This window comes from Osmerus eperlanus, chromosome 20 (assembly GCF_963692335.1).
Source record: "Osmerus eperlanus chromosome 20, fOsmEpe2.1, whole genome shotgun sequence".
Classification (NCBI taxonomy): domain Eukaryota; kingdom Metazoa; phylum Chordata; class Actinopteri; order Osmeriformes; family Osmeridae; genus Osmerus; species Osmerus eperlanus.
This window is the reverse complement of record NC_085037.1, coordinates 1,324,924-1,340,866: the sequence shown is the minus strand read 5'-3', so window position 1 is coordinate 1,340,866 and position 15,943 is coordinate 1,324,924. Positions and strand designations below refer to the sequence as shown.

General features: G+C 48.4%; 2 protein-coding genes across 2 annotated transcripts; one reads left to right on the top strand and one right to left on the bottom strand.

The window, feature by feature from the left end:
- The first annotated feature begins 37 nt into the window (after positions 1–37).
- On the top strand, positions 38–3,563 carry lgals17 (galectin 17). Its single transcript, XM_062486676.1, has 6 exons — positions 38–181; positions 748–794; positions 1,112–1,462; positions 1,760–2,029; positions 2,462–2,518; positions 2,705–3,563. The coding sequence occupies exons 1-6, from the start codon at positions 144–146 to the stop codon at positions 2,776–2,778; spliced, it is 837 nt and encodes a 278-aa protein (XP_062342660.1). The 5' UTR covers positions 38–143; the 3' UTR covers positions 2,779–3,563.
- On the bottom strand, positions 3,506–15,138 carry vps52 (VPS52 subunit of GARP complex). Its single transcript, XM_062486650.1, has 20 exons — positions 14,805–15,138; positions 14,296–14,383; positions 14,121–14,173; positions 13,929–14,004; positions 13,729–13,796; positions 13,055–13,230; positions 12,703–12,853; positions 12,260–12,360; positions 11,957–12,089; positions 11,681–11,738; positions 11,385–11,521; positions 9,054–9,209; positions 8,761–8,879; positions 8,357–8,480; positions 7,853–7,948; positions 6,323–6,430; positions 6,100–6,165; positions 5,665–5,776; positions 4,767–4,885; positions 3,506–4,401 (listed from the first exon to the last, which is right to left on the bottom strand). The coding sequence occupies exons 1-20, from the start codon at positions 14,889–14,891 to the stop codon at positions 4,255–4,257; spliced, it is 2,175 nt and encodes a 724-aa protein (XP_062342634.1). The 5' UTR covers positions 14,892–15,138; the 3' UTR covers positions 3,506–4,254.
- Between the last annotated feature and the right edge of the window lie 805 nt (positions 15,139–15,943).

Genomic DNA, 15,943 nt, shown 5'->3' with positions numbered 1-15,943 from the left:
TTAGTATTTCTGCAGTATAGCCTAAGTTTCGTTTTAGTCATTCGGGACAGGCATCCACTAACTTGCCAGCGCAGTTCTGACTGCAGACTTGACTGGTTTGCGGAGGAGAGATAGCCTAACCCAACCAACTCCAATCAGAGACAATGGCAATGTGTGGAAAACTACACCTATGTCTATTCAGGTAAAAATATATTTGTGGAGGTAGGCTATTGAGTGAAACGAAGTAGGCTAGCCTAAGGTATGTAATGCCTGTACATTTTATAAATCGTAAAGATATGTGTTGACTTTTTATTTATTTATATATGTTCATAAAGAAGCCTATGTGTTTACCATTTCGATATTTTGATAACGTTTTTTTTTTTTTTTACTAAACGGTTTATTTAGCGGATTTTTATTAGCTATACTTGCCTAAACTTTTTTTGGCGTGTTTTGCTCGGGGTTCAGGTTAGGTTTAGATAATATGGAATGTGCGATATAACAGTTTAAGTTTCGATTCTCCAGTCCAGCGCTGATGGAGTCGCATTCGGAGAAACGAAACTTGAAAGGCAAACCGCATCAGATGTTTACGGATTTCGTCACGAGAACCCAGACATTGCCCAACCACGTTATTTAACCAACATAGAATGAATGATCATGTGACGATAGCCTATGTTAGTATAATTTTGCCTATATTAGACCCACAAAGGAAAGTGATAGTTTGATCTCATGTATCGTGATGTTTAACTCTCCCGTTTGTTTGTTTTTTAGATGTAGTCCTATCCTGAACCTTTGTCTTCTGGTTGTCAGCTGTGTTGGTCAGTATAGGCCTACTACCCAGGTGTTATAGAATACTAGGTTTTATGGTAGGCCTACCTTTACAACCGTAGAACCACCGACAAGTAAAAAAACAAAACATTTGATACAAAAAAGTAGGATTCGTATAATGGATTGTTTGGAAGTGGTCGTCTGTCTGACCACTATAATGATTCAATATGAAACCTTTACTTTAGAAAGGTACATAAGGTTACAAATCGGGATACTCTGTCGGCACTTAATTTAGAGCCTAAAATACTAATGACTCAAAAAAAAACGACTCACTGAACCTAGCCCTCCCTTCGTTGCGTCTCTCCAGCCTCCTCCTCCCCGGGCCCCGTGCCCATCTTCTCCACCGTGGGCAGCCAGGCGGTGCTTCCCTGCAGCTGGAAGTCCGACCTTAACGTTATCAACAACCCGATTTGTCACATCCAGTGGCAAACTCCCGCCAGTACAGTGTTTGAACAGCGGGGGGCGCAGCGGTGGGAAGCCAGCGAGTTCGAAGGGCGGTTGGTGGTGCCCGAGGACAAGCTGGACCAAGGTGACTGCTCTCTGATCCTGAAGGATGTGCAGTACGGTGATGTGGGGCTCTACGAGAGCTATGTGGTGGTGGACGGCCCCAGGATGAAACAGAGGATCTTCATACAGAGCGTCCGACTCCTTGTCCACGGTAAATACATGCTTTACCGTGCTGCAGATTTTTTAACCGCATTTTTGGGTTCAATATTCAGGGCCTTAATTATCGTTCTCATCAATTACAGTTGTCGATCAGGACGAGGGAGAGGGGGGGGGGGAGGGGGGTGTAGAATGTGAAGACCACAGTAAGTAAGGGAGGGAAGAAGAGGGAGAAAGGTCGGGACAAATCAAGGGTAGGAGAGGGATGAATGGAGGGATGGAGTGAGAGTCCATCAAACCAGTTTTCCATGTAGGCCTACGTCTTCTAACCTCCCCATGCACACATCTCCAGACCACAAGTTAAAGCAGTCCCTGTCGTTGGGAGACGACCTCATCTTGAAGCTCCACACCCCCAAGTCAGCAAGGGTGGTGGCCCAGAGAGGGAACACCTCCAGCTGGGAGGAAATGTGGGTGAGGGGGGAGGAACGCCTGGAGGAGCGTCTGGAGGAGCAGGAAGGAGGTGACCTGGTCCTCAGGGGGTTACGGAGGGAGGACGAGGGAACCTACAGGGTCCTGGATGCCCAGGGGCTGGCGGTGAGCACGCTGAAAGTCACTGTGAATGGTAAGAAGGCTGGAACTCACCAGCTCACAGGGGGTTCTTTGGATTTCCAACATTCTGGAACTTTCCCTGTGACTAGGGAGCATAGGATTGGTTTAAATACTAGTGTTGACACATTTTTATCACCCTGTATTCAAACATTACCTTACTTGAATTATCCCAGCTCTGCTGCTAATTATTGGTGGGGATGTTTCAATGGTCTTTTAACATTGGGATATGTCCCTGTGCAGTCCACACCTAAACCTACACCTCTACAACTGCCAATACAGAGCAGTATTGGAATATGTCCCTTCTAGAATGTAATGAACTTTAGTAGCTTTCTGCAGTAACACACTCGTCATAAGGCATGTTTAAATGCTCTCAAATGCACACCACACCTGACAGGAAATATAAAAATGACTGATGACCAACATGTGAAACCTTCCCTTCCAACAGAGGTCCCGAAGATCCATGAAGCCCCGAAGATCATTGCCAGACAAGCTGACCCTGTCGGTAAGACATCTTCTCAGCTTGGAAGTTGAATATTATCTCAAAACGTAACGTAACGCAATATATGTATCACATGCATAGGAAGATCTCAAAGCCACATGAGATAATGAGATGGAAACGGTGATATTGTATCGGACTGCACTTCCTGTTGTGAACGTGGGTGTGTTCTGTGCTTGTGTCTCTGTTCAGGTGAAGGCCGAGTGAACAGACCCTCCTCTCTGGGCATTGCTCTTCTGTTAAGTTGTCTCATTGTCCTCCTCTGACTGTCACCCTAGCAACAGTCACCCTAGTGACGGTCAGGCCTTCAGCTAATGTCAGACTTTTAAAAACATGGTTGAATAGTTAAGCCTGGGTGTTCAGATGAGGTTAGCGCATCATAAGCGAGGTTTTGTATTGTTAAGTGTTTGTGTGGCTTCATGTTCTGACTCTGGACTGATATGAGTACAGTGTAATGTTCGATTCCCTTAGGGTTCTGGTGAAGTTCATTTCAAGAAAATTGGCACTAAATGGTTAAAAAACACGAAAACAAAAAGCAAAGATGCACTGGCTGAACCTAAACAAATGAACAACAAAAAAGTCCCTTGTCTTAGCAGTACTCTTGTGGATAAACCAACATGTGGATCATCTCACCAGAACCCACCGCCAGCAGCCCAGAGCAGGTATGATGCTGCACTTCCTACACTTGCCAGTGAAGGAAGCGTGCACACAGGACAACCTAGACATACGCAGGCCCTCATTTCTCTTTACTCATCCTCTCAATCAGACGTTGCTTTTGGACAGCTGTGGTGCTACTGTAATGTGTTGTGTTTCTCAAATGCACTTTACTTTCATGATATTTGTCTTGGCTTACTATATTATCTGGAAGCATAAATATCTTACATAAAATTAAAAAGTACAATTCTGTTCATTATGAGTGCCGTCGGTCTGTGATTGTAAAAAACCCCGAATGCACAGCTAATTATCTCAATCAAGAGTTTGATTACAAACATGTTCTAATTATTTATGTATTTAATTTCATTCAATAAAGAAATGCATTATGGTACAGGCAGGGATGTGTGATACATGTTAATGACTACCCGATGACTACATCAGTCTCACTTAGTAACTGGACTACGTTCATAACAGAGCAGCAATGTACAGAGCGTGGACAGGATACACAGTGAGCAGGCATACATTAAACAGCAGAATTCCAGTCTATATCCCGGCAAACCGGTAGGCGCGCACGTGTGTTTCAGTGAGTGTATTTGAGTATGTTTCCTATGTGTATGCGTATGTGTGTTTCTGTGTTTGAGGGCGTGTTTTTCGATGTTTGAGTGTGCACGGGTGTTTCAATGCGTTTGTTCCGTGTGTGAGTACGTATGTGTGTCCTCGTGCGTTTCACCAACTGTGTGTGTGCATGTATCACACCTCAACCAGAAACATACATACCCCTCCCTACACATGACATGAACGCAACATTGCCAGCGATGTTCCGCCAAGAATGGAGGTGTACTTCACACACACACGACTTGGCTCCCCTGTCTGCCTGTCCAATCCTGCTCCACCTATCCCCACGCAGGATACACGAGAGGGTCTGGATCTCAACCCACCCAGACCCAACTGAATGAGAGGATTCTCCGTGTCCTAACCCCGCCCCACAGACACACTTTGCACTCCAGAGAGAACAGCCCAGACCCCGTGTTTGAAAGAACTTCTGTCCGGACAGTTCCGGAAGCGAGACGTTTCGAAAAGCTACGCGGTTAGAAGTTGGGCTTGTGCTTTTTCACCTCCACCATGAGGTGGTGCAGGTTGATGAGCTCGGAGCGTGCCGCCAGGCTGCGGAAGGCGGGTTGGGACAGCACCTTGTGGAAGCCGTGGTAGTACTGGATCAACTGGGTGAGCGCCCCCTGGAGGCCCGGCAGGGAAGCACCGTTAGAGGCAGGAAGCAGAAAGAGCAGGGAAGAAGACTTATGAAGATGATGTTGTTTAAGATTCAATTCAATTCAAAAACGTTAATGTCCTTCCCTGTCCCCGATTGTTTTAGGGGTAGAAAATTGTCTTTAGATAGAAGCTCAAGGATACGTTGATCTCTTTTTAAAATAACTGGATTTATGGATAAGAGCCTTTCTTCCCTGAAAGAGACAGATAGAGAGGACAGAGGGGAAGACAGAGAGGGTAGAAGGAGATAGAGGAGCAGTTGAGCGAGAGAGAGAGAGAGAGAGAGAGAGAGAGAGAGAGAGAGAGAGAGAGAGTAGTGGGGGAACAGCCGTACCTGGATGATGCTGGTGCCGTTCTTGAAGTTGGTGAATGACCTCATGACCTCCTGGCTCAGAGCCTCCACAGACTGCTTCCAGGTGCTGGAGAAACCCCTGATGAGCTGGGTGATACGAGCTGGTGGGAGAGAGAGAGAGAAGGAGGGAGGGGGGGATGAGAGAGACAGAGAGAAGGAGGGAGGGTGGAGGGAGAGAAGGGGAAGAATGGAGGAGAGAGGGAGAGAGAGAGAAGGAGGGAGAGGGAGGAGTACAAAAGTTAAGAGCAAGAGAGGAAAGACAAAAAGTTACGCCTCAGTTCCTCACAGACACACAAAACACGACCAAATCCAACAAACAATACCATTCTGGGACCTGAGCAGTAAAATGTCAAAACGTAAGGTTTTGACATTTGCTACGCAATACACTATTTAAAACACCCCAAAGCACATGTTGGTCTGTGGTGAACGCAGTCACATTCAGACAGGGTGGAATGATGTGGAGGCTACAAAAGAGCAACGTCTGCTATTTGGTTTTGGGTTGGTGAGCGGAGCATGGTGGGCAGATGCAGAGGTGAAGGAAACCTGATGAGGTTTGCATGTTCCTGAGGTCACAGTCTTTTCATCACCCAGTGCTCCCAGGAGGTCCTTCTACTGTTGTTTGTTTTGGTTCGGTCCACCGTTTTGGTTTGTTGTTGAGTATCGGACTAGATGATACATTAGGTGTCCACTCCTCTCTCCCCACCCTCTCTCCTCTTCTTCCTCTACACTCCCCTCCTTCCTCCCCCCCCATTACCCCTGCTCCTCCCTCTCCCCCTCACCTCCCCACGACTCATTGTCCTCTCCTTCTCACTCCTCTCCCTCCTCCTCCATCTCACCCCTCTCCTCCTTCCTCCCCCGATCCCCTCCCCACCCTCCTCACCCTCGTCATTCTTCAGCCTGTCCAGCTGGCCTTTCTCCATCAGAGCCTCGCTCTCCTTCACGAAGGCGATCATCCCTCCGAAGGGAGGCGACAGGATCTCTTCGATGAACTCCTGGTGATGGGACGGGGGGGACGGGGGGAGGGAGAGGGAGGGGGGTGAGAGGGAGGGAAGAGAAGGAGCAGGAGAGGGAAGGAAGGAAGAGGGACAGAGGAAGGGAGAGAGAGAGAGGGAACAAAAGAAAGATTAAATGCAGGAAGCGGAACAGTCTGTGAATGGATATAAACGTGACTTATAATGAATATTTACTATGAGATCGTGTTGTAGTTACATCTGAGAACAGAATAGGACATCATGTTTGATAAATCAGTGAGTCTGATTCCAACCATGATGGGACTACCCAGACTCCATTTCCCAGAATTCAAGTGCAAGGTTACCTGTGTTCTGGCTAGTAGCAGCTGCTGAAAGCCCTCCACTTCCTTACTGTCATCCACTGCTCGCTCCTGGGAAATGTAGGAAATGGAACAGATCAGATCTTTAATTGACCAAACAAGCCGTAACTCTCGGACTCCGTTGAACGGTGCATATATGTGTAACGATGGTGTTTCGTTGCTTGTAGTTCTGAGCGGGTCTCGGTTGTAGTTCTTCGGACCCTCTCACCATGAGCACGCTGAGCAACATGTCGTAGTTGTTGATGAGGAAGATGAGCTGGTCTCGCCGAGAGGGAAACTCTGCTGCCATCTTCAGGACAAAGTTCTCCACCTCCACCTGAGACGACAAACAACATCATCTCAGTCACCCCCTCCACTTTAGCTGGAAACCCCCCCCCCCCACACACACACACACACACACACATCTCTACCCTGAGTCTGTGGTACACCATGGGGGGAGTTTTTTGGGGGGACTATTTTTGTATCAAACAAAGACAGAATCATGCAGGAATAGAAAGTTAGGTTTTACTTTCACTTCTGTGGTGATGCATTGTTGTGGTGAGGACATGCTTCGACGGCTGCATTGTGTGGTGAAAACAGAACTTAGTGAACAAACAAGCATTCATTGTATGTGGAGTGTTGGGGGGGTTGTCGAGTATGATTGGACACTGTTGGGTGTGTGTTGAATGTTCTGACCGAGTTGAGTTTGTGGGTGAGGGGACAGAGCTAAGCGTGGCTCAACCGTGTTGAGGGTGTGTACTGTGTGATAGGACGCTGCTGAGTGTGTGTTGAATGTGTTTTCCTGTGTTTAAGACCCACAGTCCTCAAACAGTCTGCATTTCACTGTTACCAAATCCTTTGAAATCTACGGGTGATTATGTCTTCTCAGTTGCAGCCTCTCGGCTCTGGAATAATCTTCTGTGTCATATCTCCAACATCTTCACTTATTCCCCCTTGCCTCAGACACTATATAAGTGCAACAATGTTATCCTATATGTCTGTGTATGTGTCCTTGTGATAAGTTCTAGTTATTTACAAGCTTTTTTGCCTTGCTGACTGTAGAGAACTTGGGCTAACACTTCTATATGTGCTATAGAAATACATTGGACTTGACCTTGAGTGTGTGTGTTTGTGTCGACAGTGTAAAGTGTGTGTAGACAGTGTAGAGTGTGTGTAGACAGTGTAGAGAGTGTGTAGACAGTGTAGAGCGTGTGTAGACAGTGTAAGGTGTGTGTAGACAGTGTAGAGTGTGTGTAGACAGTGTAGAGTGTGTGTAGACAGTGTACAGTGTGTGTGGACAGTGTAGTGTGTGTAGACAGTGTAGAGCGTGTGTAGACAGTGTAGAGCGTGTGTAGACAGTGTAGAGTGTGTGTAGACAGTGTAGAGTGTGTGTAGACAGTGTAGAGCGTGTGTAGAGACAGTGTAGAGTGTGTGTAGACAGTGTAGAGTGTGTGTAGACAGTGTAGAGTGTGTGTAGACAGTGTAGAGTGTGTGTGGACAGTGTAGAGTGTGTGTAGACAGTGTAGAGTGTGTGTAGACAGGGAGTCAGATGGCTGAGCGGTGAGGGAGTCAGGCTAGTAATCTGAAGGTTGCCAGTTCGATTCCCAGCCGTGCCAAATGACGTTGTGTCCTTGGGCAAGGCACTTCACCCTACTTGCTTCGGGGGGAATGTCCCTGTACTTAGTGTAAGTCGCTCTGGATAAGAGCGTCTGCTAAATGACTAAATGTAAATGTAGACAGTGTAGAGTGTGTGTGGTACCTGCAGCTGTCCCAGCAGTGTGTGTGTCCTCTCGTTGGGGAACGTCTGGTTGATGCTGACGATTGCTGAGGAGAACTCTGCGTACCTCCGCGTGATCTGAGAGCACAACACACACGTTAGTGACACACAACTCAGCCACACACACATTTCAACGATCAACAACATTGATGATGAAAGCAATGTGTTTGGTTTTCTGTGTGTGTGTGTGTGTACGTACGTACGTAGTGAGGTCTGGTGTCCAGTACTCCTAGTTTCTGTGTGTGTGTGTACGTACGTAGTGAGGTCTGGTGTCCAGTACTCCTAGTTTCTGTGTGTGTACGTACGTAGTGAGGTCTGGTGTCCAGTACTCCTAGTTTCTGTGTGTGTGTGTGTGTACGTACGTAGTGAGGTCTGGTGTCCAGTACTCCTAGTTTCTGTGTGTGTGTGTGTATGTACGTACGTAGTGAGGTCTGGTGTCCAGTACTCCTAGTTTCTGTGTGTGTGTGTGTGTGTGTGTGTACGTACGTAGTGAGGTCTGGTGTCCAGTACTCCTAGTTTCTGGGGGTCGGTGTTGCGGATGCTCTGGATGTTCATCTCCAGGATGAGCTCAAACCTGGGCCACAGCAGCTCCAGAACCGCCTCCCAGTACCTGGCAACAACACACACACCACAACAACCACACACGGACAACCACACACACACATGCAAGACCATACACACACACGGACAACCACGCACACACACCAACACAAGTTGCAGAGGGTTCAAACAGAATGATCGAAACAGATTCCACGAAATGCCACATACTCTTCAAAGGTGTCTGTGTTTGTTCAGGTTTACAGAGATATGTTGGGAGTAGAGGATTAGGGGAAGGGGAAAGTGTGTTGGGACAGGGTGCCAAGTGTGTGTCGTGGGAGGAGGTGACCGACTTGTCGAGGGCGGGGATGTTCCTCTTGACGGTGATGGCTCTGAAGCGCAGGATGATGTGGATACACAGGAACACAGCTATGCTGTCATAGCAGTCTGACACATAGGTAGACATGCTCTTCTACGGGGGGGGAAGAGGGGGGAGGGAAGGGGGGAGAAAGAGTGGGGAGAGAGAGGGGGGGGGGGAGAGACACACACACAAAACATCGACATCATTTTCATAGGAAGAAAGAAAATAAAACCTGTGTGTGTGTATCTATATTTTGGACCTAAAGCCTAAATATGCTCCTCTGACCAGGAACATGCCGAGGGTCTTTCCCATGATGCTGTTGAACAGGTCGAAGGCCGAGTTTCCTGTCACCATGAAGAAGTCAGACAGGAAGAGGAACTCCCTGCAGCCGTTGTCCAGGAGGGCGTAGTGCTGGCTGCGGAACAGCGTCTCGTACGGGTACTGGGGAGACAACGGCCACAGGTGACGTGTGTGTGTGTGTTACACCATGCCTACTCCTTTGGAATGCCGGGACGTGCACAGGTACGGGCTATCGTTGCCCGGGCAACAGCCCGTTTGCCCTGATTGGCTGATCTGCCCCTCTGGAGAAAGAGCCTAAATAAACGTTTTTTTTTTTTTTTTGTGGCTGCCTCAATACGATAAGCCCATCATTAGTGAAGTTAAATCAAATTAAATTGCGATATCATCCAGTTCGGTGTTAATTTATTTTGCCACCATAACGTCAGCGTTGCCCTCTGCCCCCAGTCACATGACATTGTTTGTATTCTCACGCCGGTGCACTGCAATCGAGTGAAGTAGAGGAAAAAACCCTTCCACTTTCACGTGACTTTCTGAAGTAATGGAGACAATGACAAATGCCTTGTGAAAATCCACTTGTGTCTCAAATAATGTGCAGCATCGGCTTGTAACGTTTGCATCACGTCGCGCTACCTTGCCTTATATTGACGTATAATCATGCTACGTTACATGAACCAAAGCTAAGTAATAGCCTATGTAGCGCTCTGTAGGCTTTTTTCATGTTATGGCAATAGCCCCTCCAAATGTCTGTGCACGTCCCTGTTGTAATGTGTGTGTGTATCCTACCCTGCTGTCTCCTCTCTGGGCGGTGTGTGTGTATCCTACCCTGCTGTCTCCTCTCTGGGCGGTGTGTGTGTATCCTACCCTGCTGTCTCCTCTCTGGGCGGTGTGTGTGTATCCTACCCTGCTGTCTCCTCTCTGGGCGGTGTGTGTGTATCCTACCCTGCTGTCTCCTCTCTGGGCGGTGTGTGTGTATCCTACCCTGCTGTCTCCTCTCTGGGCGGTGTGTGTGTATCCTACCCTGCTGTCTCCTCTCTGGGCGGTGTGTGTGTATCCTACCCTGCTGTCTCCTCTCTGGGCGGTGTGTGTGTATCCTACCCTGCTGTCTCCTCTCTGGGCGGTGTGTGTGTATCCTACCCTGCTGTCTCCTCTCTGGGCGGTGTGTGTGTATCCTACCCTGCTGTCTCCTCTCTGGGCGGTGTGTGTGTGTGTATCCTACCCTGCTGTCTCCTCTCTGGGCGGTGTGTGTGTATCCTACCCTGCTGTCTCCTCTCTGGGCGGTGTGTGTGTATCCTACCCTGCTGTCTCCTCTCTGGGCGGTGTGTGTGTATCCTACCCTGCTGTCTCCTCTCTGGGCGGTGTGTGTGTATCCTACCCTGCTGTCTCCTCTCTGGGCGGTGTGTGTGTATCCTACCCTGCTGTCTCCTCTCTGGGCGGTGTGTGTGTATCCTACCCTGCTGTCTCCTCTCTGGGCGGTGTGTGTGTATCCTACCCTGCTGTCTCCTCTCTGGGCGGTGTGTGTGTATCCTACCCTGCTGTCTCCTCTCTGGGCGGTGTGTGTGTATCCTACCCTGCTGTCTCCTCTCTGGGCGGTGTGTGTGTATCCTACCCTGCTGTCTCCTCTCTGGGCGGTGTGTGTGTATCCTACCCTGCTGTCTCCTCTCTGGGCGGTGTGTGTGTATCCTACCCTGCTGTCTCCTCTCTGGGCGGTGTGTGTGTATCCTACCCTGCTGTCTCCTCTCTGGGCGGTGTGTGTGTATCCTACCCTGCTGTCTCCTCTCTGGGCGGTGTGTGTGTGTGTATCCTACCCTGCTGTCTCCTCTCTGGGCGGTGTGTGTGTATCCTACCCTGCTGTCTCCTCTCTGGGCGGTGTGTGTGTATCCTACCCTGCTGTCTCCTCTCTGGGCGGTGTGTGTGTATCCTACCCTGCTGTCTCCTCTCTGGGCGGTGTGTGTGTATCCTACCCTGCTGTCTCCTCTCTGGGCGGTGTGTGTGTATCCTACCCTGCTGTCTCCTCTCTGGGCGGTGTGTGTGTATCCTACCCTGCTGTCTCCTCTCTGGGCGGTGTGTGTGTATCCTACCCTGCTGTCTCCTCTCTGGGCGGTGTGTGTGTATCCTACCCTGCTGTCTCCTCTCTGGGCGGTGTGTGTGTATCCTACCCTGCTGTCTCCTCTCTGGGCGGTGTGTGTGTATCCTACCCTGCTGTCTCCTCTCTGGGCGGTGTGTGTGTATCCTACCCTGCTGTCTCCTCTCTGGGCGGTGTGTGTGTATCCTACCCTGCTGTCTCCTCTCTGGGCGGTGTGTGTGTGTGTATCCTACCCTGCTGTCTCCTCTCTGGGCGGTGTGAGGGATGAGGATGGGTCCCTCCAGCTCGGCGGGGCTCAGCACCGCCCCCCGCTGGCCGAGGGTGAAGATGGTGTTCCTGCTCTTCAGAGACGGCTTGGAGAAGAAACCTGGTGCAGCAGTCAAGGACTGTCTGGAGGGATGTGTGTGTGTGTGTGTGTCTGTGTGTGCGTGTGTGTGCGTGTGTGTGTGTGTGTGTGTGTGGGACTGACTTCACAAGGTTGCAGGGTGCATCAAATGTTGTACGTATCGTTCGTTTAATAAAAGGATATCTTTCTTGGCTGTGTCCTCCACCCCCATCAAATCATCTTTGTCTGCTACTTCTTCATACTGTCAACAGAGAGAGAGAGAGGAGAGATACGTCTCAGTACTAAACAACATCATAAACAGATTTATACATTGTGAAACAAAGTACTCCATATCCAATATCCATGAAACTGATTCTGTGAGAGGTTGGTCATTTGTACGGAGGTACTTTGAAGCTGCTTTGTAGAACCTCCCTCAGTCTAAAAAATGGCTCCCGACACTAGAGGGTGTAAAGGACGGACCTGTACTTTGAGAAGCCTGCCGCTGTAGGACTTGAAGTAGCTGTAGTAGATCTTGCTCATGGTGTCCACGTACTCGTCCCTGATCTCCTTAGCAACAGTCCTCTCATTGGCCAGGAGGAACTGGTAAAAGAACCTATAGGAAGGGAGAAGAAAAGATGAGCAGAAATTCATTCATGAGCCGATTCGCGGTGCTCAAATGGTTAAGACTTTCAAAGGGAAAGTGTTTCATGGATAGTGCCCATTAAAGAGGATTCGATACAATATTGTCTGTTTACGTGTTAACTATATTCAATTTTGACCTACCTGTACTTGAGAAGGGTGTTCTGGGGTATCTGGTAGTTGGTCATGGGCTTCCGAAAGGCATAGATCTTCTGCAGAATGAACTCTCGGATCTTGGTGACGGCCTGAGTAATAAACAGATAAGTGCTTGGTTCAGATACAGTCTCACCACGAACGCCTGGGCCTTACCTCTGTTATCTGTCTCTTTCTTTCTTTCCCTCCCATTCCTTTATTCACTCTTAACTTTTAACCCTTGACCCCCTCTCCCCTCCCTCCCTCCATCCTTCTATTTCCCTCTCCCCACAGCTTCTCCCTCCTTCCCTCTCTCACTCCCCCGCGCTCCATCTTTTCCCCTCTCCCCACAGCCCCCCTCTCCCCCTCCCTCCCTGCTATTCACTTTGAACCCCCTCTCCCTCCCCTTCCATCTTTCTCTTTCGCCACAGCCCCTCTCTCCTTCCCTCCCTCACCTTGATCTTCAGGCGGTCCACTATGTCCTGGATGTCAGAGCAGGCCAGAGTCTCCCTGAAGCTGAGCTCCTTGGCGAAGTTGATCTTGTTGTTGAGCTCGTGGAGCTGCTCCAAGAACTCCTGCTCCGTGACCGGCGTCTCCAGGATGATCCTACGGCGTGACGGAACACGGTCAACTCCAGCCACACCCGCTCTCCCGCTCCGTCTCTCTCAAACAACGCGCGCTCTAGTCCTTGACTAATCAACAACACGACTTGGTGTCCCTCCACTTGTTTTCCGTGTCATCGATGTCTCTTGAACCCCCTCACTTTTCCCCCCCATATCTCTCTCTCTCAAACACACACACACTCACGAGATCATGGCCCCGGGCACCACCAGCTCGTCCACCAGCTGGCTGAGGTGGCTGCGGACAGCCTGCCTGTTCCTCAGACGCAGGTTCATGCTGACCGACTGCTGCTGCAGCGTCTGGATCTCACTGCTGATGGAGGACAGGTCGCTCTGGAAACCACTCAGCATGCCCTCCATACGCTGGGAGGGGGAGGAGGAGGAGGAGGAGGGAGGAGGGGGGAGAGGAAGACGAGGAGGGGAGAGGAGGGAGTGGGAAGAGGGAGAAAAGGGGGGATCAAGGATGGAGAGGAGGGAGGAGAGAAGAAAGGAGATGGGGGGGAGAGGAGGGAAAGGGGAGGAAGAGAGGAGGGGGAGAAAGGAGGTAGGAGAGGGGGAGGGAGGAGGAAGGGCAAAAGAGGGGAGGGAGAGAGGAGGGAGAGGAGAGGGAGAGAGGAGCAGGGGAAAAAGAGAGGAGGGAGGGAGAGGGAGAAGGGAGGGAGATATGGGTGACAGGTTGAGAGAAGGTTGACAGGAGAGTAGGTAAGAAGAGAAGAGGGAGGCAGGGAGTAGGAAGAGGGTGGACGGAGAGGGAGAAAAGGGGAGAGAGGAGGGGGGAGACAGGGCAAGAGGATCATTTGCTGCATGGAACAGATAACAGACATCAGAGGTCAAGAGTGAAAATATCTATAATTTACCCACCTCCAGTATAGAGTCACAAGCAGTGATCTGGTTGTGCAGAGAAGCAATGTTTTGACTCTCCTTTATATCTGACAAACAACTGGTCAAGGACTATGAATATGTGTGAATGATACGTGTAAGATCCCCTAAAACTTTCAAATGAATGATTAACATTACTCACATTTCTGACTTATTTATAAACTGTTGCAAAGGAAGGATACAGTCTTTGATGGAAGCCTGTTCAATTCGCTGAAGTTCAGCTTGAACTTGTTTAGAGTACTGCCTGAGATCAACTCCCTGGAAAGATGTTGGGAACACAGCCAAATCATATTAAAATGATTAATTGTATTCATTTAGAAGATGAATAATCTCTTGAGTCTTGTATAACCATAAAATAATTGCAAACCTCTTACCGTTTTCAGAGCTTCTTTCACTAGGTCATCTTCCAGATTGGCCTGGATGTGAACTGGAAGGCATAAAGAACAATTGGTTTGAGTCTGAGTCTCAACAAGTTCACCACACCAGTGTAAAACACCGTCATCCTGTCTGATCATCAAAAAGATAAAGTTAGAGAAGATGTAGACCTACTGTCAACTTCGTCCAAGATGAACTCGTCCGTTGTCAAGTCCAGATCGCCCAGATTGAGAGGAGAAATGCCATCTCCGTCAGGCTTCATCTGTAACAGGATACAGGTGCATCAGTGTAAAATGACTGGGCCCCGGAAATATAAAGCATCCTATTCTAAATGAATGTGACGATGCCGTTAAAAATGTAGGTGATACGCTGCAGTTTGGCTGCTAGCCTGCTAACTTCTAAGCCGCAGTGGGTATTAATGTCCTGGATCATATGCTTAACTGCAGTGCTATATATTTTATATTGCTCTAAACCTTGAAACCAGAGTCGCTAGCTAGCTTTATGTCAATACTGTACTAGCTACGAGACGGGTTAGTTTCAGTACTAGCTAGTGTCAATGGCTAACTACTGTAACGTTAGCAAGCTTGCATGAAACCAATTCATTTGCGATTATATCGAAAACAGCAGTCAAAGCACATATATCTCTAATCGTATTGTTGTAGTCTAAGTGTTGGCAACGTTACCTCGTCTTGTAAATATGCCATAGCTGTCGCTGTCAGACTGACTGTGTTTACATCGGAGCCAGCTCCGGAGACAGACACCTCCGCCATCGCGTCTACGTAACGTAGCTAGTGCGGACGGGCTTGCTACTGTAGCACCGTGATGAGGTTAAAACTAAACACAAAGTGGATCCGGATACAACGATGCAAAAAATGTTAGATTTCCAACAGAGCCTTGAACTTGAAAAACAGAGATAAAATGTAAGGTGCCACACAGTTCACTTTACATGACGCCTGCATTGTAAACAACTTTGTCGTTATTACATGAGCATTGGATGTTCCTTCTTTCTCTGAACGATTGTAGACGATTATGATGTACTTCGCCGTCTACTGTTCGGGAGTGTGAAACCGGTGCGGCCCCCATGCTTGGGTAAGGACAACAGGACAAGATGTAAAAGAGTTCTGGTGGAGCATCCTCCATGATAACATGCCAATTATACATTAGATATCAGAGAAAATGTATAATTGATCTGTGTGTTTATTTCTTTAGTCGTATACATATAGCCTGCAAGTACTTCCGACCTGGGTAATAAAGCATTATAATATTTACATTAGAAATGACGTAACTAACCTATTGAACCTTTTGAAAGAGCAAAAGGAAGTTGGTTGTACCTGATCCTGATAAAAAAAAAAGGATATTAATGTATTAAATACATTAGGGAGTCAGGTGGCTGAGCGGTGAGGGAATCGGTCATGCCAACTGACGTTGTGTCCTTGGGCAAGGCACTTCACCCTACTTGCCTCGGGGGAATGTCCCTGTACTTACTGTAAGTCGCTCTGGATAAGAGCGTCTGCTAAATGACTAAATGTAAATACATTAATACAGAGGCTTGTTCTCACCTAATCACTGTTGTTTCTGTGAAATTAGGGCAAAAAACAATCAACCAGCTGCTGGTGCACAGCTGAGAATGTCTATATGATTCAGTTTACATTTTAAGCTGGTTTCTTGCTGGTCACGACGGTGGCCGTGGTAACCACATATGAAAAAGTTGACCAAATTTGTTAATTACTGATCATGCTGTTTATATAATGGACAAGCTGGTTAGATACCAGTCTTATTGCTGGTATCTACCATTTCATCAGAAACAGAAATTGCAGGTTGA

Excerpts from the sequence above, each read along its gene's own strand:
- vps52 (XM_062486650.1), bottom strand. The coding sequence starts at position 14,891 with ATGGCGGAGGTGTCTGTCTCCGGAGCTGGCTCCGATGTAAACACAGTC. Across the intron at positions 13,231-13,728 it reads CTTGTGACTCTATACTGGAG|CGTATGGAGGGCATGCTGAG; the intron begins GTGGGTAAATTA and ends TCCCCCTCCCAG. Across the intron at positions 5,777-6,099 it reads TGCTACTAGCCAGAACACAG|GAGTTCATCGAAGAGATCCT; the intron begins GTAACCTTGCAC and ends TCCCATCACCAG.
- lgals17 (XM_062486676.1), top strand. The coding sequence starts at position 144 with ATGGCAATGTGTGGAAAACTACACCTATGTCTATTCAG. Across the intron at positions 795-1,111 it reads TCTGGTTGTCAGCTGTGTTG|CCTCCTCCTCCCCGGGCCCC; the intron begins GTCAGTATAGGC and ends GCGTCTCTCCAG. Across the intron at positions 2,030-2,461 it reads GCTGAAAGTCACTGTGAATG|AGGTCCCGAAGATCCATGAA; the intron begins GTAAGAAGGCTG and ends CCCTTCCAACAG.